The sequence below is a fragment of the Pimephales promelas genome, chromosome 14, assembly GCF_988280905.1.
Source record: "Pimephales promelas chromosome 14, fPimPro1.hap1.1, whole genome shotgun sequence".
Classification (NCBI taxonomy): Eukaryota; Metazoa; Chordata; class Actinopteri; order Cypriniformes; family Leuciscidae; genus Pimephales; species Pimephales promelas.
The window spans coordinates 24542612-24566745 of record NC_142782.1 but is presented as its reverse complement, the minus strand read 5'-3'; the positions used below and the strand labels follow the sequence as shown (position 1 = coordinate 24566745).

At 38.6% G+C, this 24134-nt stretch overlaps 1 protein-coding gene across 1 annotated transcript; it reads left to right on the top strand.

Annotated features, from left to right (window-relative positions):
- The first annotated feature begins 9 nt into the window (after positions 1 to 9).
- On the top strand, positions 10 to 7680 carry LOC120485381 (transmembrane protein 26). The gene is made up of 3 exons (XM_089119660.1): positions 10 to 2390; positions 3562 to 3706; positions 6208 to 7680. Exons 1-3 carry the CDS (start codon positions 2197 to 2199, stop codon positions 6841 to 6843), a joined length of 975 nt encoding a protein of 324 aa, XP_088975786.1. The 5' UTR covers positions 10 to 2196; the 3' UTR covers positions 6844 to 7680.
- The last annotated feature ends 16454 nt before the right edge of the window (positions 7681 to 24134 follow it).

Sequence of the window (24134 nt, the reverse complement as noted above, 5' to 3'; positions counted from 1 at the left end):
CTCATAGCCTACAGACGCTGACAGCATTCTACATCACAGACAGCCTCTGCTGAGGAGACTATAAAGGCAACTGAGTGCTGATGGATCATTTCTTCAAAAGCTATTCTATCATTCACAGATATCCCGCGCTCCCCTGAGAGAGATCTAAAAGTGTAGGCCTTTTCCCATCTTCTCCCTTTATGAAAATGCTGATGATTTCATGAAGGAGAATGACAAAAGCACTCTGAGAGGGTCCATAAATAGCAGTGGGTAGTGAGGTTGATGGGCCTAGCTAGAAGTAGAGATGGATTTCTTAATGACCAAAATAAATGGCCACTCAATCCATCCACAAACACAGTTTGTCTTCACCTGAATCCCCCCTGACAACCTGTCCGCCCTAAACAAATGTTCACTTCTGATGTAGCGTGTGCCTTGCTCTAGATTTATTGTGTGGTGTGATGGGAGTCAGTCTGTCATGTCATAGACATTTCATTCCTGTAGGTGGCACCATAACACAAAGACTGACACTATAAGGAAAATGAAACGTAATCTATCCCATTTCATTTTAATTTTAATGTCTTTGCCAGGACAACCTAAATGATCTGTAACATTAACCTAGTATTAAATAACGTTATACTATTTCCTAATTATGTATGATAATAGGTATGTTCATCAGAATCCTGTAGCCTATTATTCTGCAGGTTACAGTAGGTTTGCCAGTAGGTGGCGACAAAGTACGTCTTCATGAGTGAGTCATTTGAATCATTCATTCAACTGATTCATTATTCATGAACAAAGTAACTGGGGGGTGCTTCTCAATTCTTATTTATGCATCCTCATTTCCTTTCCTTGCTTCCTTTACTAGTGTATCATCTCCATTCCCTTTGAATGTGAAAAAAAAGGATGCAAGGGAAGAAAATGAGGGCGGAAGATTTTCTTATTCTTAAGGAAATCTTATTTGTATATAGGAATATTTTTGATCACTTGAGCGAGCGTCACTTCAAATCGTCATCAGCTGTGCTGTAAGGATCTGCCCTTATATTATTAGTCTTGTTATTTAAGGAATTCATGATAAATAATAATAAAAAAGATGCCCTGTGGAACTTGTGACGTGAGATATATGTGGTTTATTTAAACTGTGGTAAAACATAAATTCATAAATTAGAAATTATCGTGACAGATGTGAAGGGGGAGAAGAATTTGTTTAAAGCTGCAGTCCGGCGTTTTTCCTCTTTGTAGTAAATTATAGTAAAGTTAAAGAAAATCACAATAACCGATTCTCAATTGATCCCTTAGCAGCTGTAAAGGTTGCATTACTCAGTTTTTCTGTGGAGGTGTCTTATCACTGCCCATGATTTTGGGTGGTACTATTGTGGCATGGTTAAATCAGGGTGTGTATGTGTAAAATGTGTCTGAAAATGCCGGCTAAAGGACTAGCTCCTCATTGGAGATAACTTTGTTCTTGGGGCCCTTAAGGATGACATCATAATGGATGATCATACAGCAGCAGGAAGTGTTATCAGGGACAGTCACAATAACCTCAAAATGCACACACTCACACACTCTCCATCCTACTATCTTCCAAAAGACTGCTTTTTATCTGCACAAGATAGACACACACGCACACATACATACACACACACACACACACCCATTCACATCCTCTCACAGTCCCTGAAACCTCAGGGGGGATAAGTTGTGTTTGCAGTTATAAAAGGACTGCCTCCAATTTAGGGGTAGACAGAAGGTTGTGGATATGGTAGAAACTTTTGTTTTGGTAATCTGTGAAAAGAAGTGGAATATATTTTCAAAAAGTCACTTTGCAGTATTTGAATCTGGATCCTTTGGCTGAACCCACTGAAAGTAAGTCTGATATCATTTTATACTACATTGACATTTAAAACGAGTCTAGTTAGACAACTTGTCAGAGTATGACTAAGCATTTGTTTACAAATAGGTTTTAATGGTGTACAATTCTGATTCATTAAATTAGAAACTGTAAGTTTTTATTTTTAAATTGATAAGAGCCATTCATTCAATGATTAAAATGACCAATGAATGGATAATTCAAAATTGAATAAAGCTAAATAACGTTTTAGGTGCACATATTGTATTCTAAATATTTAATTAATAGTTTAAAAAAAATGCATCATAAAAAAATAATCTTTGTCCTTCCCAGTTCTGTCTGCATGGTTCGGACTGCATATTGACTGGACAATGTGCCGGGCTCTAAACATCTTATTGGCTCTTCTGAGTCGCTTCTTGTTCGCGGTGCATGGCGTCCTGACGGTGTGGCGAGTGGTGGCGGTGACAGGAGAGTCCTCCTATTGGCTGCTGCTGACGGGGGTGGCACTGCTCGGGGTCGAGATGGCAATCACAATCAAATACACACGCAATGCAGAATGGAAATGGTGAGGTTATTGAATGCTATCATAGTTCTAGTATATGGGCCTAGACACAAATATAATGACCCTGATGTCCTGAAATTATTGCAGAGCTCATACTTGGATATTGCCCTAAAATAGAGCTTTTTTTTGACTGATTGTTTAAAGAAAAAGAAAAAAAAACAGGCCTACATTGTCCTTCAAAAGGTTGATGTCGGTAAGATTTTTTGAAAGAAGTCACTAATGGCTGTTTATTTGATCAAATATATGGGAAAAACAGTATTAATGTGAAATATTATTTACATTACATTCGGAACATCATGTGGGTAAATCTATCTATGAGTAAATGATGACAGATTTTTTTCTTTTTCTGGTGAGCTATCCTATTAAGGACTCTTTCCACTGACTGTGTAGGACATGTTGTATTTGGCAAAAATAGCCTTGCCAATTGTCTTGACACTCTCAGAAAAAAAGAGAATCGCTTTTGCCTTTTTAAAAATAACTTTACTGAGTTACTTCAGACATTCTGGTATAAAAAGACATGGGGCTTAGAAGCAGGGCGCCATGATTAACACTAACGAGAACGTGGGAAATTACTTTCTCGTTTCTTCAAGCTTGTCACTCCAGTCGGTCTTGCGGGGACGGATGATAATAATAACCTTTCTCTCAACACAGCGACGGAGAAAAACAACCTTTGCCTTGCCAACCTTTGCATTCACACAGAGTGGCACGTGGTTGCGTTCAGTCAGAAAAGTACATTGCTGTGTTAGGGAATGTATTAATGAGACTCTCCCCTCCCACTGGCATGGACGGAGGACCTGCTGAGAACATCCTCCCTCCCTTCCTCTTTCTCATCATCCCCTTCATTCTACCATGATCTCCATCTCATCCTTAATAACCCTCTTTCTCTGCCGTACTACTTTTCTATGCATACTATCTCTCTCCTGCACACTACACTTTGAAGTCTCTGTGCTCTTTAGAGAGGCTTGCTTGTGTCAGTGGGGATTTGCATAGCTAATGGGAGTAATTTGCAGTCAACGTTGGGCTTGTGTGCCTACAGCACTGGACTCTGTAGTGTGACCCAGCTTTACCACCCAATCAGATGCATCTGACACACATAGAACTACTTGGTGGCTTTAGAAGTAGAAAGTAAAGTATAAGCAAATGTGTCCATGATGTTTCTTCCACTCTTCTGCAGGTTCTCACCCATGGTGTTTCTCTATCTGTGCACTGTGATTCCATCAGTCTGGTTCCTGGAGCTGAACCTCCTACAGTCCAATCTGCCCATCAACTCGAGCACAAACTCTGACCCACAATTCTTCTCACAGATCCCGCTAACAATGGTAGGTGGAAAGCAATCGTTAACAGTAAAACTCAGACCTCACCAGTTAAAAATGAGTTCAGCTTTGAACCAAATCTCTGTCTCTCTCTCGCTCTCTACTGTGTTGGATGTTTCAGTACTCATATTTCTGGGAAAGTAATAAACATAAAATGCTCGGATGGAAATTGATTCATGCGTGGAAAGCAGACGGTTTTCTGTAAAATGTCTGGGAGGGGGGATAAATGGAGAAGATTGATAGTAGAGAGCTCAGTTTCACCTTTGAACTGTGTGAACTGTACAAAAATCACAAACCCACACACTATTAATCCCCCCACTATGGATCTGAACATGGCGGTTCCCTGTAACACTGGCTCGTCTTGTCTAAAAAGAGTTATTAGGGCCTATAGGGAAAGATTCAGGTACAGATTTTTAAACGTCTTAACCGCAAAACCTGACTCTAAAACTCTAAAAACTAAAACAATAGCTTCCTCCAGGATTATAATCCAGATTAAAATCTTTTTTAAGAAAGAATTCTTTGTAAAAAAAAAAAATGTCATAAGAATGAACCAAGTTTGGTCTGAATATGCTGCAAGACACAGCCTTATAGGGTTAGTTCACCCAAAAATGAAAATTCTGTCAGTATTTACTCACCCTCATGTTGTTCCAACCCCGTAAGACCTTCGTTCATCTTCGGAACACAAATTAAGATATTTAAGATATTAAGATCACTCCTGCATACTAGTCCATAGGCTTCTTGAGGGAATGACTTGCTGTCCTCGAAAAGTCATTAAAGACATCGTTAAAATAGTCCAAATGACTACAGGGGCTCAATCTTAAGTTTATCAAACGACGAGAACACTTTTGTGCGCCAAAAAACAACAAAAATAACGACTTTATTTCAACTATTCGTTTATTTCTCCCTCTGCGCGAGTCAGGTTACTAGTTTAATAGCGTAAGCTTCTGTTATTGTACGTCACACGAATCACACACATCACACACATGACCAGCGTCGGCCAATAGTGAGCCTACGTGTGACGTAGCTTTACGCAATCACACTACGTTAACTGACTACAGGCCCATGGAGAAGGAAGTGAATAGTTGAAATAAAGTCGTTATTTTTGTTTGTTTTTGCGCACAAAAAGTATTCTCGTCGTTTGAGAAAGTTTAAATTGAGCCACTGTAGTCACATGGACTATTTTAACGATGTCTTTAATGACTTTTCGATGCCAGCAAGAGTCATTCCCTCAAGAAGCCTATGGACTAGTATGCAGGAGCGATCTTAATATCTTAAATATCTTAATTTGTGTTCCGAAGATGAACGAAGGTCTCACGGGGTTGGAACAACATGAGGGTGAGTAAATACTGACAGAATTTTCATTTTTGGGTGAACTAACCCTTTAAGTCTGTTTTCACAAGCGCTATATAAAATTAGATAGTGGGGTATTTGAGAACGGTTTGACGAATCCCATAACTTTTTGTCCCCTCTGCCTGAAGATGATCTGGTGTAATTTTCGTGCAAATCTTACAAACCGTCTAAGACGAGTTTGAAAAAGTAGTTTTTTTGGATAATTCAAAATGTCGGACATATTTTGTCGGACATAAAATGGCGCCATATGGTGCAATCAAATCGTCATACGCTCAGGGATCAGAAGAAAATGAATTTAGTTAGGCCTTATGGTTCAAAAGTTATTAACATAAATATGAGTGAAACTTTGGACAGGTGTTGGCGCTTGAGGCAATGAGTTAGAGACACCAAAATTGGTGTATTTGATGTTGGGACTGTCTTCTATCAGAATGTCAAACCATTACAACTTTTCTGCAAGTGGTTCTATGGTTCTATTCTAAGAATAATTTTGAGAACGGATACAATAGGTGCCTACACACATTATGTGCTTGGCCCCTAATAAATTTAGAAGAATAATTTTGATGATTTCCTATATTATGTGTTGTGAGTTCAGCTGCAGTTTTATGTATTCTGAATATCACCGCTTCTTCAGTAGGTTGGTTTTGTATTGTTTTTTTATAACCCAGCTCGAATATGTTGCATATATAATGCTTTTTACACATTGAAACTTGATCCTGTTTTTAAAGGTTCAGAGTTTACCTCCATTTCCTCCTGACAGCTTTGTATCTGAATATTTTTAATACTGATGACTGTGATATTTTCTTTGTCTTGCGTTCAGGTGGGTGGAAAGCTCACAGGATGTTTTGTAAGAATATGCTGCAAAAGCTAATCAGTGACTTGACTGAAAAGCTTTTTGGGAAACCATATCATCTCAGTTGTCCTATTTCATTAAGCTAATCCTCCGATGGTTCTTTTGTTCAGGCACTCCAATGAGTCAAAGCAATCATTTTTTTCTTATAAAATGTTTGAACCTTTTTAATCTAGTATTACAATAGCATCTTAACAACATTTTTGATTCATCCATTCAAATGATCACAGTCTCGCTGTGTGCTCTCACTGTCTGGTCTGTTACCATGGCGATTAACCTATTTGTGTGCATGTGTGTGTGTGTGAGACAGGGGTTGGCGGAACTTGATCCTGAGAACTGGGTGGAAGCTTTGGAGCAGACCATGTTGATAGTGTTGGTTCTGGGCCGCTGGCTGATGCCGAAGGGCGACATGTCACGTGACCAGCTATCTCAGCTCCTCATGGTTTACGTGGGGCTTGGAGCTGATATCCTGGACATCTTTGACACTTTTAAGGAGCCACAAGTGAAAACCAAGCAGGCCGTGATCATTGTTGGGCTAAGTTTGTTCTCCTGGGCCTTGATGCAGTTTCCTCTTGTTCTTACCCAGACCAGCCACCCCAAGGTCCAGGAGGAAGATCATCCAGAGGCTGCCCAGCATGGCCAAGCTGGCTGGACCGTTTCCTGCTGCTCGAGTGAAGTCTGGAGCCTTCTGTTAACGGTGGGTCTGCAGGATGGACCTTTCCTAATTTACCGTCTGTACCTCATGATACGTGAGAATGTTCTGAACCAGCTGATGATCTTCTTCACATGCAAGAACATCCTCATTGTTTTGCTGGAGGTGTACAGGATTTGTGTTGTCCACTTTGAGAAGAGCAATCCAGGGGGCGGAAGTCAGTCATGTGACCCATCTCATGGACATTCAGAATGGACTGATGGAGAGGCTATAAAACCCAGCTGTCAGGAATAGATTAGATTCACACATACAGAAAAGATCTATCTATCTATCTATCTATCTATCTATCTATCTATCTATCTATCTATCTATCTATCTATCTATCTATCTATCTATCTATCTATCTATCTATCTATCTATCTATCTATCTATCTATCTATCTATCTATCTATCTGTCTGTGTAGACAGTATTCAAACAAAAAGTGCCTTGTAATGTTTAACGTTTTGGAAGGTTAACATTCATCATTATCATAAACATCTTGATTCTGAGATTGTATTATTTAAGAATCTGACAGTCAGCATGGACAGCACTTTGCAGTAGCTACAATTACTACCACTTGAGGCCAGTAGATGGTAGTGTGAGCAAACTCTTTGTAAGGACAGGGATATAATGAAATTTGGAAATTGCTCTGGAGATCGTGACGCTTCAACTGTAGCCTGACACACACCGTCTGCACACAGCAACCTGTGACATTTTAGCATCTAACATCAATAGGTAACAAATCAGCTCCCGAGTGCCTCCTGATGTTTGTGAATGATCTGTCCACGGCTGTCTCATTACTCAAAGTTCAAGCCTTTCCCCTTGCTCAGAACTCTTGTATCTTTTCTGACGATGACATATTAGATTGAAGTAGCTACTGTCATGAAGACAAAAATAGCATTCTAAAAAAAATCATTGCGATTGGGATATACAGCCCCTGTCAATCCTGGGATTTAAAGCAGTAAACCCGACCTTTCATTAGAACGGCAGCTAATTAGAATATCGGTAGAATAAAAACACATCATGTGTATAGCCAAGTCGTGATTATTGTTTGTTTTGACTCGAGAGGAAACTGACAGACGTGTAGAAAGAAAGACCTACACCTCAAAGAGAGCTCTGTCATTAGTGCTGTTCTGTCACAAAATCTTTCATTCCTGTGAAGGCTGACAGTGCTTGTGACAAAAGAACTAGACAAAAACAGGGCAACAGACTTTCTCTACCCCCCCCCCCCCCCCCCTCCCCATATCTGTATTTCTCTCTCTCTCGGTTCTGCATTAAAATAAATCAGAAACAATTAAAGTCCCCTGACAACAGCGTAACTCAATGAAACGGTTCTGCATCTTTTCCCTCACCCCTCGGCTCCCCAGAGTTGTTCACGTTCTCATTTTCAAAGTTCTCTCCCCAAAATCGAGTGCACCGTGGAGACTGTAATGCACTGGATACGGCGAGGATCGAGGGAGAGAGAACGAGAAAGGAAAAAAAGGTAAAGAAAGGAGAGTGAAAAGCAGATTGTTGGAGGAGAGAGATGAACTGCACGCTTTAATGAGATTTGAACTCGTGGGAGGAGACACGCAGTCAGCTGATCAAACGGTTAAACAACGACCTGCCCTAGATAGACAGAAGAGGAAAGGAAATAGTTCTCCTTGGTTTGAAAAGGTTCAGTTCCAAAAGGGAAGAAATGGCAACGCAATTAACGCTTCGTGTCACAGCCCGCAAAGTACTGCGTAAGTAAAACGAATTTACAGCATAACTTTTGATAATTATAGTCGAGGGCTCGAGGCCTAACTATAGTCTACGCACAGTGCGTGTAGGTATTTGGAGAATAAAGGGGTAACATCCAGGAAAATTAACTAATTATTTATTGTTTAAGTACTTTAGAACCAATTAATAGGGCCTACTTATTCTGATAGGCAACAATCTTGGGAGCAATTTAGCGAGAACACAGGCTGCACTGCGTAGCCTACATTGTAACAGAGTAGGTTACCAATGCGAAAAAAGGCTTTAAAAAAAAAAAAATTACACTATCAGAGCTTTTATATGCACTGGTTTAGTTAGTCTTCCATATTTCAAGGCAAGTACCCTAAAACTAAAACTCCTCAGTTATACTTTTACTGGGAAATTACTCTTGTTCCAAGAAAATACATATGGTTTGAACAGGTGCATATCTGTAAAACACCTGACAAGAATTATTTCAGAATTTTTCTCTGAATTCACACCACACTCACAAAGCAGCTTTGAAACTTCAACAGCAGGCTCACATTGTGCCATTAATGTGAACTAGGCCTACAAAAAATCCAGCCTCTGCCTCAAAACTCCATCTGTACCATAAGAGATTTGATCAGCTCTTGTTACTGTCAGTCCTTTTTACCAAGATATAGAGCAATAGCACTTAACTTGACTTGAGTTATTTTATGGTACATTTATGAATGATTGAAGCTGCTTGTTTGTGACCGGGAGCACAAAGTACCAGAGTGGTGCAATGTGACAGCTATACATTACAATCTATATAGTAATCTGACAGTAAATGCCTTTGTTTTGTAGTACATTTATAAAATACATTTATTTCTCTCATATAAAATCAAATTCAACTTTCTGCATATTTTCTCCCTTGAGCTGATCTAAATCGTCTGCAGTCATCACACATGTATTTTGCATAATTTAAGGTTCATACATCATGAGCTGTCCATCACTTTCCCTGGGGCTTTTTATCAGATGATTCACATATGATGGCATTCACTCTCTTTCCACCCCCTCTGCTGCTCACCCACTGCACTACATGCACCCTCTGCCACTGCAGTCGTGCAATGGCTTAAAACTATTAGATACTTTTTGACATTTATAAAAAAAGACCATATTTTTAAACAGACAACTTTCACTCTGGCTACGCTAGGCATGGACAAACATATTGAATAGCCCTTGGGCCTGTTCACACAGAATGCATTTTTGTATTCCACTGCTGTTTTCCTATTGTTTTTCTTTGTAAAACCGTGCTCAAGAGAGACCATTGTTTGACCATTGCCCTTGAGTATTTTGCAGCATCTTGCGCATAACACAGCATTCTTAAAACATGGCACTCAGAAGATGCACTTCTGGACCACTGTTGAGGAAAGTTACTTTTTAGTATTGCTTTACTATATTGCGTTACTCCCTAAACATGACTACTGTTACTAACTATACTGTTACTAGAGTTAATTAGTTACTTTTTATTGAAACTATTGCTTTGAGTTATATTTGCGTTCGTTTTTATGACCTAGGGTGGGCTCGCTTGTTTATTTTTTAATAATAATAATGATAATATAAAGTTTTGGCAAATGTAAAGGCCTTTTCACAAAAAAAGTGAAATGAATAAGCCGAAGGAAATGCAAATTCACACGTACATTAGAATGATGCAGCTCTGTAGCATTTTGGATTGCAGAAGAGGAACGTTCAACACATTTTTGCTTATTTTTGGGGGCGTTGAATTCGATCATCAAAGGTTAGCAGCAAAGACTGGTTAATATAATGATATTAAATACATAAAGTATATTTATATTATTTAACATTTAATTATTGCAGGGTTGCCTTTCACTGTGTATATTCATTTTGAGGAATCTGTATTTGTGCAAGTGAGATGAGTAAATGGAAGCTTACATTTAGTCTAAAACTATATGTTTAGAGAGAGCACCTACTCCCAATTTCTCTCAACATGGAGACGGGAGAGTCAATAAATGGGAAAACAACGTAACTTTCGTTAGGGAATTAAAAATTCACAACAAAATATCTGAGCGAATCTTTCAGCTAACCCAAAGCTGAAAGAGTCGCTCAGATATTTTGTTGTGAATTTTTAATGCTTTACTGGTTACATGAAAAAGTAATCTGATTACATAACTATTATTACTTGTAATACATTACCCCTATACACTCCTCTCTAGAATGTGTTTTTGTTCCGCGTGTCTCTTCTTTATTTTTTTACACAAAACGCTATTGTGTGATTGGCCTCTGAGGGCCACACCAACAGTAAAAAAATCACGAAGGAGATGTCTTTAATGTCTCGATTTTTCTTTTAAGGAGCGCTTAATTCTTAATTCTCTTGCTTCTCCGATTTTTCTCTTGAGAAAAATACCCCAGTGACCTTGCATGAGTTTTAGATAAGTCTGCAATCATCACTCAGAGATTGAACTCTCATCAAAAGAGCCAGTGGAGGTCACATCCAACACCCTTTAATTTTTGATTGATATGAAAATTGAGAGGTCATTAAAGTCTCCTGGGATATGAAAGAACGTCCTCTGAGCAATTTTGCTCCGGGCATGCACTTTCACATTCAGCAAAAAGCATTTCCCCAAACTCCCACAGTCTTTCCACACATTTTCGTGGCTCAAGCTCATATGTCTAAGGTCTATAATTTCTGGGCAGAGGGCAGACTTGTGGGTGGACAGTTTCCTGAATCTTTTCGCATGATTTACTCAAAAAACACTGAGCATATTGAAGCCATCAACCTCATGACACTTCCATAAGATCATTCAAGAATAATGATTAGATAAATGTACTCACTGAGATAATTGTCACCGTAATTGACAAAACATTTTTAGCAAGAATCACATGCGATCATAAGAGCAAGAGCGAGAAATCATAATTCATGTTTATAAACCCATTATTTCATACCTGCTGCAGTTTACTGTGAACAACCTCTTTCTGCATGTAAAGAGCCTAGATAACGATTCTAGAAATAAGTCTGACACATTTACTTGTTGGATCTATTATACTTGGCTTATTTACTGGTTCATCAGTTCTGAAGGCGAAAAAGGGCAGAGAGGTTTTTAATTTGAGCCAAAGTGGCACAGTGGAGCGTAATATCCTGTGATTCATTTGTGTAATTGCTCATCCATGAACAGAGAGAGTTTGGAGTCATTGACACTTTTGTGAAATGAGACACACTGAACTTCATGTTGGATTTTGAAGTTCAATTTGAATTTGTCTTTTTATTTCCTTAAAGGAGTAGTCTGGTGTAACTTCACTATAGACAAAGTGCATCAAATCTTTGGTTACCGACATTCTTCAAAATATCTTCTTATGAGTTCAGCAGAAGAAAGAAATTCATACAGGTTTGAAACTGAGTAAATGATAACAGAATTTGTGAACTATTCCTTTAATTCTGATACAGGCTAATGGGAGAAAAAAAGGATTAATACTTTGTCAAATCATTTAACCTCAATGTAAATATATTATATATCGGTTTTGTGTTTTATCAGTTGGTATCATAAGTTTAGTAAGAAAAAAGAAATAGCCTTTTAGTTTTATTCAGTAAGGTTGTAATAAATTGCTTAAATTGATCATTTATAATGTTACAAAATTCTATTTCAATTGCTGTACTATTGAACTTTCTATTCATCAAAAAATGCTGAAGAAATATAAAAATAGATTTCCACAAAAATGTTTAACAGCTTTCAATTCATGCACTGAAGCCTGGAGTAATGGCTGTGAAAATTTAACTTTGTCATCACAGGAATAAATTAAAATTTTAAATATATATTAAAATGAATACAGTAATTTTTAATGATTTTTCAGTATTATTTTCAAATAATGATCAAATAAATGCAGCAGAGACTTCTTTCAAAGACATAAAAAAAAAATCATACAGACTTTATACAATAGTAGTGTATCCAATATAAAATCTATCATGTAAATATAATTCATTAGTTGAATTAATTAAGCTGATTTTCTCAGCTCAATCCCACATTGTTGTTCATTCTGTCACATTAAGAATCCAGATGGAAAACAGCTTCATTTCCACTTTTCAAGAGTTACAGAGTGTTTGCAGCTCCTAAACTGAGAGAAGTGTTATCTGCGTCCTGCACTCTGCCTCTAGACAGAGTCAGTCAGTCAGTCTCAGACTGAGTGCGGAAGGGCTTACCGAAGCCTTTTCAGGGGTGTCGAGACAGGGATGAAGCTATCTGTGAGCAGTGCTCTGGAGTTTTCTTAAGGAAGGAGTGCAGCTTGTGAGATATATATGTGCACTCTCTCTCTCTCTCACACATGCACTTGCACACAAAGTTCAAACATCTTCACTGGCAAACAGGAAGATGTGTGTGATAATTTGACTTTAAAAGCATTCCGCTTCCAGAAACGAGTGGAAATATCTGTGGCAGGCCTGAATCTTGGCTCTCAGAAGTATATAAGCTGCATTAATAAGTTCCTTTCTGACTGTGCGAATTTATACAGACCTACACAAACTACAAATAAGGAATCAATAATAGAAGTACCTATCATGCACACATAAACACACATATATAAGATGGATACAGGGTACTGTGCACAGGGTGCCCTTAATCTGCTGGTATGGACTGAAAACAGTACATTAGAGTATCCAGTGCTCATTATGATCACATCGATTTGGGAATACATTCAATAAACATTATTCCTGTCTATAGAAATATGATGCAAACCTATGAGAATCTATCAATATTTCTCCAAATCTGCACATTGTTGAGCTAAAAGCCCATAGGGACGTCGTTTTGTCAAGCCCTGTCATGATGACACCACAGGAGTTTTTTTTTTCTGAAGCGGGTGACGCTCATAATTCATATTAAAGGTATCGACTCGTTTTTTTAATTACATAACTCCTGATACAAATTAAGACATAACTGTCACTATAAGTTTCTCGGGATACAATAGTGGTCAAATACTGAAACTTGAGCCTTATATCTTTTTTTAATGATGTATAATTTGCCAAGATAATAACATTAAATATGATAGTAACTGAACTATTAAAAAAAACCCGCTTCAGTGCGCCAGCGCTCTGGCAACGGTTTAGGGGTTAAGCTCAACTAATTGCAAAGGCTCAAGGGGAGCACTCTGCAGGGCATTTAGAACCACTGAGAGGTCCCAAGAGTCTCCTCTCTTCTCTCAGGAACCTGACGATCAGGTCGTGCTTTCCCATGGACTTACCTTCGATAAGGTCATGGTGTGCGGCAATAGCGGTGACATACTGTAGACCTTGAGGGTGGAGGGAGACAGCCTTTGCTCCAACCCTTCTTGAAGGAAGGAAAGCACGAGACTGATCGAACACCTCTGGGGGTCTTCTCTGTGAGAAGAGCAACAGTTGACGAAGAGGTTCCACTTCAATGCGTAGACATGTCTCGTGGAAGTGATGGTAGCCAACACCGCTGGTGGTAGGGTACTCAAACCTGCTTGATCCCGTCCAGGAGCCACACATGAAAGTTCCAGGATCGGGACGAGGGTGTCATAGGGTGCCCCTTCCCAAGGAGGTGCTGTCGCGAGGAGAATGAGTTTGGAGAACCAGGTCCGGGTGGGTTAGTACGACTCGACCAGAATGACCTGCTCCACGTCCTCCCTGACCTTGTGCAGGGTCAAGCAGGGTCAATCTCACTGGGGGAAACGAATATTTGCGCCCCCGCGGCCAGTTGTGCGCCAGTGCATCCATGCCGAGCTTGCCCTCAGTCAGGGAATAATACAGGACGCAATGGGTCAAGACGTGAGAGGAAAACAGATCTATCTGTGCGTCCTAGAACTGGTCCCAAATCCACCCGACTGTGGATGGAGTCGCCAGTCCCCAGGGAGGGGCTGAAGCCGTGAGAGCTTGTTGGCTGCACGGTTCAGGGCACGGTTTTGTGACATACGGCGGGAGCGCAGACCACCTTGATGATTGATATACGCTACAGTTGCGGTATTGTCTGATTGGACTAGTACATGCTGGCTCTAGAGCACGGCTCGGAAGCGGCGAGCGAGATGTACAGCTAGCAACTCAAGGAAATTGATGTGCCATAGGCGCTGGGGTCCTGTCCAGGAGCCCACGACGGCATGTCCATTGCACATGGCACCCCAGCCCATGGCAGAGGCATGTGTCGTTACAACATGCCGGGAAGCTCGTTCCAGGGGCACTGCGGCCCGTAGAAAACTGAGGTTCGTCCACGGGGTGAAGGTCTGACGGCAGTTTAACTGGTACTCGGAGAGTGCCGTGTTGCCATGCCCACCTCGGGTCGCGAAGCCAAAGCTGAAGCGGTCTCATATGAAGCAGTCCGAGCGGCATAGCAGCCTGGACGTGCCGCGTGCAAGCTCTTTTGTGAGAGGAGAAAAAACTCTGCGATGTTGAAGCGAGCAGGGAGAAACACACTCAATGATAGATCCCTGCACAGACCCCCTCAGACTGACAAGAATATCATGCAAGCAAGAAACAAATCTTTCAGTGAACCCTTGAGTCTCCCTGCTCAACCAACTCCTATTTCCCAACTTGTCAGTTTACTATGGTGCTGATCAGTATTTCTAGTGCATGTACATTATGTTTCTCTTCATCTAGCCATCTGACCATCACTGATTCTGACAGAGAGCTAAATTTCTCTAAATTTCATTTTTATTTTAAAGTTGTAACATGAATTAAATAGAACGGTGTCTTACCAAAGAGCAGAATCAGAATAGTCTCATCCCCCTAAACTACAACTTCAAAGTCACTGACTTTCTTTTATCTTAGCTGGTACAGCTTTTTCACACATGACCTGTGGTGACTTTTCTGATGTGGTGTTTCCATAATTAGAAAAAATTGAAAATAAGGTCACACTCAATTGTAAGGTAACATAGTTGTAATTACTCTCCTATCTCATGATTATCCATCAAATATTTTGGACCGACTAGAGTTGTGAAGTTCGCGAACGAACCGATTCTTTTGAACGGCTCATAAACATGAACGATGGGAGCCGAGTCGCGGCAGGAGGGGAGCCGTTCTTTCTGTCGTTCTTTTTTTCCTATGTGTGTTTTACACAGATGCACATAAATTACCTCCTCAGTTACAGGGGAAGGGGCGCCCAGCGCAGGGGTGATAGTTGTGCACGCGCGTGCATCTTTTACGTTATCTTTTATAACCCTACGTGCCTATGTCATTGGGTAGGAGCGGAGCCAAAAGTTGTGCACGCCGCCATCACATGGTTACTCCAGTTTTTTTTTTTAAAAAAAGCCATAAAGTAAGGAACTGCTTGTATTTATTTACATTGCATTTTGTGTTCATATTAATGTTATTGTATCTACAGTATATATTTACAACTTTAAATATTTTTTGTTTTTTATCAAAATGTTCTTGTGGTATTGTATGGAAAACATAAGTCAACAGCTTTACACATACACTCACTTTGTACTAAAGGTAAATCCAAAATAGTGATGTCACGTTCTAAGCAGAGGGATGTTGTGCAACCCTTTGAAATATAGCCCACACATGACAAATGAGGTAATAATCAATATTTCAGAATAATTCAAACTCAGATATTGATGTGTGATATCTGAGTTTGAATTATTTGACTACAAATCTCACCTCATCATTCCTCCCAGTGATTATACTAAATATTTAAAAAGAGCCAAAAGAGCCATTCTTTTGAACGGCTCTTTGAAAGGAACGGATCGCCAAGATCCGGATCCCCTCAAAGAGCCATAAATCCCATCACTAGGACCGACTGATACTGTCCATTCATCTGAGCTGCATAATATAATTGAATTATTCATTAGCAAGTCACAACCAAGACAATGTGATAAAGACATTCAGATGCTGCCGCTGTCTCTCCACCATTACCAATTCATCATGTGGTCCACATGCACGCAAATAGTCACACTTGTTTTTCCATAAATTCAAACATAACTCCGGGCTCGTCAGTTGGATGAGATCTCCCGAGCCGACAATCAGAGGAGCAAATTCAATTATGAGCAGCATGGTGAAAAATCCCATTCTCGCTCTGACCCAGACAAGCTGTTGTGTTGCCAGGATGAACTTTACAGGATAACTTCAGCTGGTTTGATAATTGGTTTTTCAGCCATGAAAAATAAGGATGACATTTGTATTAGGGGCAGGAGATGCGATTAAATGTGTTGGTATTTGCTTCACTAGTAGATCCCATTGGGAAAATATCTTTTAAATATTGCAAATGTAATAAAAAAATCACTTTTGGTGATAAATAAATGAGTAAATAAAAATCAAGGCCTTCAGCCATTACATGAAATATGCTGAAAGTATTAAGTATGTCAGTTTTAGTTGTAAATCAAATGTATAAACTGCTTATTTTCCCATTTCCTTAAAGTGTGGTCCTGTCACCTGAAGGCAACACCATCAACAATAGGCAAAAATACCTGGATAACTTACTATTTGCTGAGATTCCAACCCAATCTCACGGCAATTCGTACAAATTTTACGAGGTGGCTAATTCGTACGAATTCATACAACCTTACTTGTACGAATTAGTATGATTTTTGCTAAATCATCTAGAAATTCAGACCAATTGGTCGTGAGATAACGTTGGAGATTCTGAAGGGAGATTCTATTATTCCATAAGGTCACAGGAGCTGATGACTTGTAATGATGTTTGAGCTTGAAAATGGTCAGCAAAGTTACAAAAGTCAAAGTCCCAAAGGGAGTTATTCTCTACATCAATAAGCACTGTTCCCTTTCGTAGTCACTATGAGTTACGTTGTGACAACGAATGGGATTTCGCTTAGAAACCCTATCAACTTCAAGTATTACAAAACAAGCCAATGGCAAAGAAACACCATGGGTCTGAGGATTTTGCATAGCGTGACTCCACCCCACCCTGTGGGTATATAAGGAAGTACGCTGGCAATATGCAGATATGTTTTTTCTTCGGAGCCAAGAAGTCCTCTTGACTCCAAGAGGACCAAGACGGTCCACCTCCCACGTCTGGGCTGGTCATTCTGGTTCACTGCCCCATCATGGGTATGTCTGTGGTTCACATGACCCCAATTTTTCAGTTTTGGAGCGTCCTATCTGTCCCGCTGGCTCATGAGAATCATCAAGCTCAGCTATGCGATTCAGTTCGCACAGTCTCCTTCCCGCTCCGGGGAATCCGCTATACCGTGGTGAGTGGCACGGTTTGTTTTCGAGAGGCGGATATACAAGTATGCGGTCACCCATTCGGGCTAGCCCTGTCGCCTCGCGCCTTCACGAAAGCCGTTGAGGCAGCCCTTGTGTCGCTCAGCAACACGGGGTTCGCATCCTGAACTATCTCGATGACTGGCTGATCCTAGCTCACTCTCGAGACCAGGTTTGCGAACACAGGGACCTAGTGCTCGACTGGGCCTTCGGGTCAACATGGGAAAAGTGCAAACTTTGCTCCGGGCAGAGGATCTCTTTTCTCTGTATGTAAATCGATTCGGTTGCCATGTGCGCGCAGCTTACGAGCAAGCGTTCAGTAGTTCAAAAGTTCAGGAGGAGCACGTTCAAACGTTCTACCCAGTCAGTATGATTGGAGGGCTGTATAGCCGACTCACCTCAGTTCCTTGACAGTTTTTTCTGCATCCCTCCGCCACCCTGACTCCTCAATCTTGGCTAGATCCTATCCCAGCCAAGGATAGGGTGCAGAGTCCTCTGCGTTCGAGACACATTTGCTCCCCTGGACAGCACGTCAAATACCCATACTCTTTTACGCCATCTAATTATTTGTTAGCATGAACTCGCAAATAGTTCCCTTCAAAGCACCAAAATGTTTAAGTGCTTAACTTTAATTTGTTAAACTTTATTTAAGTTGTTAGTCCATCAAAGATCAAAGTTGATTGTCGTACAAAGGCAACATGGCAGATACTGTATATCCCGGAATGTATTCATTCTACACACATGCATACCGAACGTACTTCATCGAGAGGCATCAAATTCATAACATGAATTTGGACTCCGATAATGACACAAATAATGCTGTTTATTCATAAAAAAATAATCTACTTCATTTTACCATTAGCCCACTTCCTGAAATAGATCCTCCCCATTCACACTCGCAAGTGTTCCAAGGAGAGATATTGCTTCTGGCGGCCAGTGTCCTACATTATGCCATTATGTAAACTCAAAAGCTGAGGAAGAGAGAAAACAAACTTAAATGAAAGAAAAAAATACATACAGCTGATTATACAAACCTCATAACTGACAGCAAAGCAAAGCACCTGATAAGGGCCCACACAGAAAGGATGTGATGTCACAGATGGGTTTAGGTTTCATGATTGCCAATGAGCATTTGCAATCTGCCTTTGACAAAACCATACCTCAGAAGAAATTTCAATAATACTCATTTAAAATTTTAAAAAAACCAAACAAAAAAACTTTAAAACCCGATCACTTATAGTCACAATCAGATTTTGCACAGCAACTGAATATTAACCATCATTTTTCAAAATCCACCCTTCTTCGCCAAATGACATTTGTGGTAATGTATTGCACAGTTCAAAAAGAAATTTATAAAATGTGTGCATTCACAATAAATTAGCCTACTACTAATTTTTTGCTAAATAGATCAAATATAAATATTCATGAAGCCTTCATTTGTCAACATAAAATAATGCTGAGAATGAGCCATGAGAATGAGAGCCTCAGTGAGGCTTAGTATCTCATTCACTCACTCAGACAGTTCTGTGGTGGACTGAAGTCACACGGCTCATTTCCGCAAACCCCTCTCTGCCTCCCCTTCATGAGTCGGTAATTGAAAGTGAGAAAAATTGATTTTTAAAACATTTCTTTTACTGTTGACAGACAGATAATCTTTATATCTTCCTTATAAATTAGTCCCAGTTCATCAAAATGTAATTTCCTGTTGCAGAGGTGATTGGAGATAATGTGTCTTGTCAATATATTATATCAAATATGCTGATCTGGAAATGTTCGGATGAGAAAGCATTGGATTGGAGGTTTTGGGACACAGATCAAACAGGATGAGGAATAATGTAGACTATAAAGTCTGGAAGCACAGATGCCGCTGCTTGATTTATGTGTTCACTGTAAAAATCTGAAGTTTTATCAGCTTTCATAAAACATAGTAAAGTCCTATATACTCTAAATTATTCAAGAAATATAATTTATTCTTGTGGATCCAAGTTCAGTAAGCTATATCATTTTGAAGTTAAAATGACTATTACACTCACCTAAAGGACTGCATTTATCAAATCAACCAAGTTGCTTCCATGCATTTTGGTGTGTGGTCCTGGTTAAGACAATCTCCTGAACTCCAAAATGAATGTCAGAATGGGAAAGAAAGGTGATTTAAGCAATTTTGAGCATGGCTTGTGGTGCCAGACCATATTCTGAAAGACTTTTCCACTAAAGTGTTTATAAATTTGTGTATCAGTTAGTTGCACTAAAACAGTGTTTACAATTTATACCATTAAAAAGAAACTTGACCAAAGGAAACATTACTCTAATGGTAAATTAAAACAAAACAACTTTTTATTTAAAATTCTAAATAAATCTGAAACATCTCATTTTAAATATTTGCATGTAGCCTACTCATATCCACATGCTTTTACCAAAACACACGATTCAAACGCAATGGATTAATATGTGAACAGTGATTAATTTGATTAGTAGTCATGTATTTGATTAGTAGTCACTTAATATTTTAAGCTGCTCATAAATGGCCTAAAAGTTGACTTTATTTAATATTTTATATAATTTCAACTTTTTTAACGTTAGATCTGATTTTAAATCAGCTTTTAAATAGAATTCGTTTGAAAAAATAAAAGTTGGATGTTTTAGATTTTGATTTGATTGTGATTACGTTTTATCTCCAAATGTACAAAACAAAATTTTCTCTCCCAAGAAAATAAACAAATGCCCTCATTACTGATTTTTTTCTTCTAAAAATGCCCAAACTGTCTAAACAATTATTAATGTGGACAGGCAGAGACGGTTACACTATGGAAACTGTTGAGAGGTAGAAATGCTCACACTGTTGAACATTTACTAATACAGTTCAGTTATGCTTCATGTGAAGGTCAATGATCTGTACATTCCCGTGACAGCTTCAGATGACATGCATTGAAATACACACCAGACTTTTCTGGTCACACAGCCCTGTCTTGGTCTCCTTTTCTGCAGTTTAATGAGTCTGCAGTCTCTTTCCAAGATACGGTCAGTTTTATTGACACAGCAATTTGTGAAAAGACCCTATAGTTGGAAGGAAGATTAGGAGTATAGAATTTGGCAGATATTTAAAACGAAAAGTTCACTTACAAATGAAACTTTGTCATTATTTACTCACCCTCATGTTGTTCCAAACTTAGATTTATTTCTTCTGTTCAACATAAAGGGTGATTTTTTTTTTTTTTTTTTTTTTTGCAAGGGTGATTTGTGGACTACTTTATGATACTTTTATGGCACATTTGTGTTCTTTCAGAAGTTTGAAAGCTCCAGTCTTCATTTATTGTAACTGTATGTCAGCACATTAAAAAAAAGTCCTTCCACAGAAGAAAAAGGTCAAGTTTACAATGACATGAGGGCGAGAAATTATGACAAATTGCTTAATTAATGCCAAGATAATTACAAAGAATAGTAACAGTTCTTTTTCTTCGATATTATGTCCGGCCTTTTTAATACTTCTCTGTCTCAGAGATTCATGTGCAGCATTTCTATGAGCAGACAGTGACTATTGGATACTGACGGACAGACTGATTAAAGCTCAGTAGTACAATGTATAAGCACTAAGCAGTTCTCATTAGAAGAAAATTTGTTTTTGTAGTACAACCAAGGAGTCAAGGTTTGGGTTCGTTAGCCCCTGCTGGTAGAAAACTGTAACTACACCACCTGGCTGAAAATCTTTCTCCCTTGAAAGCTGTTCAAAAATGTGTGAATTGCTATGAATTAAAATAATAATGAAAAATAATCTTTAATTAAAATAGTGAGTAGTCACATGGCATGCTCTAGCTAGCCTAGGTGACCAGCTCAAAAGAAGCAGAGTATCCTGAGCAAAAAGGGGAAGACTTTTTTTTTTTGGAGTATGGCACAAATGCTGAAAAAACAAACCAATTCCTCTTGAAAGAACTGAAGAATTGTTAATAATGTACATGGCACCCATTGCTTTGTTTCAGTCTCCTCCTCTGTCTTCATTAATTGCTTATTGACACGTGTGTGCTTTAGCATGAAATCTCCCAATTGGTTTATTGGGCTCGTTAGAAACACAATTTACCCACAATCCAAAGTGAAGTGGCTGTATTGACCCCAGCACTGAATCCAAACATCCATCATAAAATAATTGAACCTCAATATGTTGTCTTTTATCAGCATAACTTAAGTATAATTAAAATACAGTTCTTGAATGATTTACAGATCAAAAGATTCATCCGTTTGCCTGCGAGAAAAGTTACAGATAGATGTTTGCATATACTTCAAGAGTACATAAATAAAGAAAAACATCATAATTGTTATCCTCACATATACTGACATTATGATCAACAGCTTTGATCTTTTCCCCAAGGGAGAAAATATTTTGCCGTAAAATATTTTGACAGGATGATAGCATCTCAGAGCCGCAGAAGGATTTTGATGTGCTATCATGTAAATCTGTTAAACTGAGCTCAGTTTATCTGGGGTCACTGAGTCTGACTGTTGTGTGTGTTATCACTCTTCCTCCGTCTGCTCTAACAGCCGTTTAATTCTGTTCAGGACGTTGGATCTTATTGGATTCTCACCTGTGTGATCTGTCATGATCAATCGCCACTGCAGCCGTAAGGATAATGAATATAGTTAATGATGGGGACGCCGGTGGAGATACTGCCTGCCTGTTAACTTATCTAATTAAAACATTGCATCACCAGACAATTAGCCTGGCATTGCTCTTTCTTTTCTCAGGCCAAAATTAGAGCCATTAAGGATCTACATCTAATTAAAAAAAAAAAAAAGAGTATTTTCTGCACCGTGGGGTGTCCTGCCGAGGTGAAATCACATAAAACACTATTGATCTGTCTTGTTTGCCCTTATTTATTTATTTTTTTAGGTCACTGGAAACAGAGACAAAGAAGGAAACAACTGAAAGAAGGGACCATTTAAAAAGAGAAGAATGTAACAATTTGGAAAAAAAAAGAAAGAGGCTCTTACAAACGTTGAGATTTTTCACTACTGCTCTAATACAAGTATAATATAATACCAGTACATTTAACTAAGAATAATTCATTGGAATGAACATTGGACTGCAAGACTGGAAAAAATGTAATTGTATAAGAAACATAAATAGCCAAAATTTAACTCAAAAGTTATGTCCAACTTTCCAGTCTTATCTGAATTCTCTATTACTAAAAGAGGTACTGAAGTAATGAAGGGTTGTCTCCCCATGGCTTTTCATTACACTTCTACACTGGCCTAGTCAGTCTGCTGACACTATATTGTAAATTTTACATAGTCTTAGGTCTTATTATATATTAATAGAAAATTTAAAAAATATAAGGTAAGTATTCACATTATAAAATGGCCTCTTATGGACAAGTGTTGCAAATTAGCAGTTTTGCTATAACTTTAAAAACAGTGTATCTGGTTTGTCCAATACTGTTTTTATGTCCATTTCAAATAAAGATTAAAAAAAATAATAATAAAATAAATAAATAAATAAAGCTGGGCAACTTGTAGGTAATCAATATCTGAACACAATAAATGCAATTTCATTGCTAAACAGACAATAACAGTATTTTTTATTTTTTATGAAATATTGATAAAACTCATAATATACCTTTTTTATCTACATGCTGTCATGTGAACAACCAGTGTAATTATGCTTACAGTGAGATGCAAGCTGCTTCTGCTGAAGCTGCTGCGTCTTGATTCACAGAAATTCAGAAAAACAACTGACTCATAAAAAGAGTTCATAAGAGTCGTTCATTTAGGACACTGGTTGCTCTTTATGCTTTTGATTCACAATAAATAAACGAATAAATAAAAACTTAGAGCTATTCTTTCTATAAAAAAGAATCATCCGTTCTGTGTTCAGACTATATCAAATGATGCACCTAAGGTTCATATAAGGATCAAAAAGACATGGAATCACAGTATTTTAACAATTATAAGTGACAGCCAATTACAATAATCGTTTAGAGGAACTGGAACCAGAATAATTTAAATAATTCAAATCTAACAATTCCCACCCCTATACACAAAACAAACCATTTCCTCTTGTGTATTTCCAATACAATGGTATAGCTCTCCCAAAAATGTTCATAACAAAAATTTTGTCAACATTTGCTCACTCTCATTTTGTTCCAAACCTCTAAGTTTCTTTTTTGAACACTATATATATATATATATATATATATATATATATATATATATATATATATATATTTTTTTTTTTTTGAAGAATGTTGGTAACTACATGATAGGAGATCCGTGATTGGCTGTCACAGAAAATCTGTCACAGAGGATTCTGGATACATTTACAGAAAAAAAAAAATCGCCTCTTGCCAAGCAGCTTTCCTGATATTGTAACATCTGCCAAAGATTCTAGTCATCAGCGTCATAATTCCCACACTACTGTTAAAAGTCAATAAGAGAATGTCTGAGGTCAGCTGTAAGCCTCTTTCTACCAATCACCTACATGTTTACTGAGAGAAAATGACACATGTAAAGGCCTGCGCTGTTTCCCTCAGATTCACCCGCAACCTGCAGGTGCATTATCACCATGGCAACTGCTGATGCGATCGAGAAAGGCTCACTCCAACTTTTGTGTTACAACATGTCTATTTGAACCAGACAGAATGCGTCACAGGTGTAACATCCGAATTACAATGACTTCCAGGTGCCTGAGGATCAAAGAAC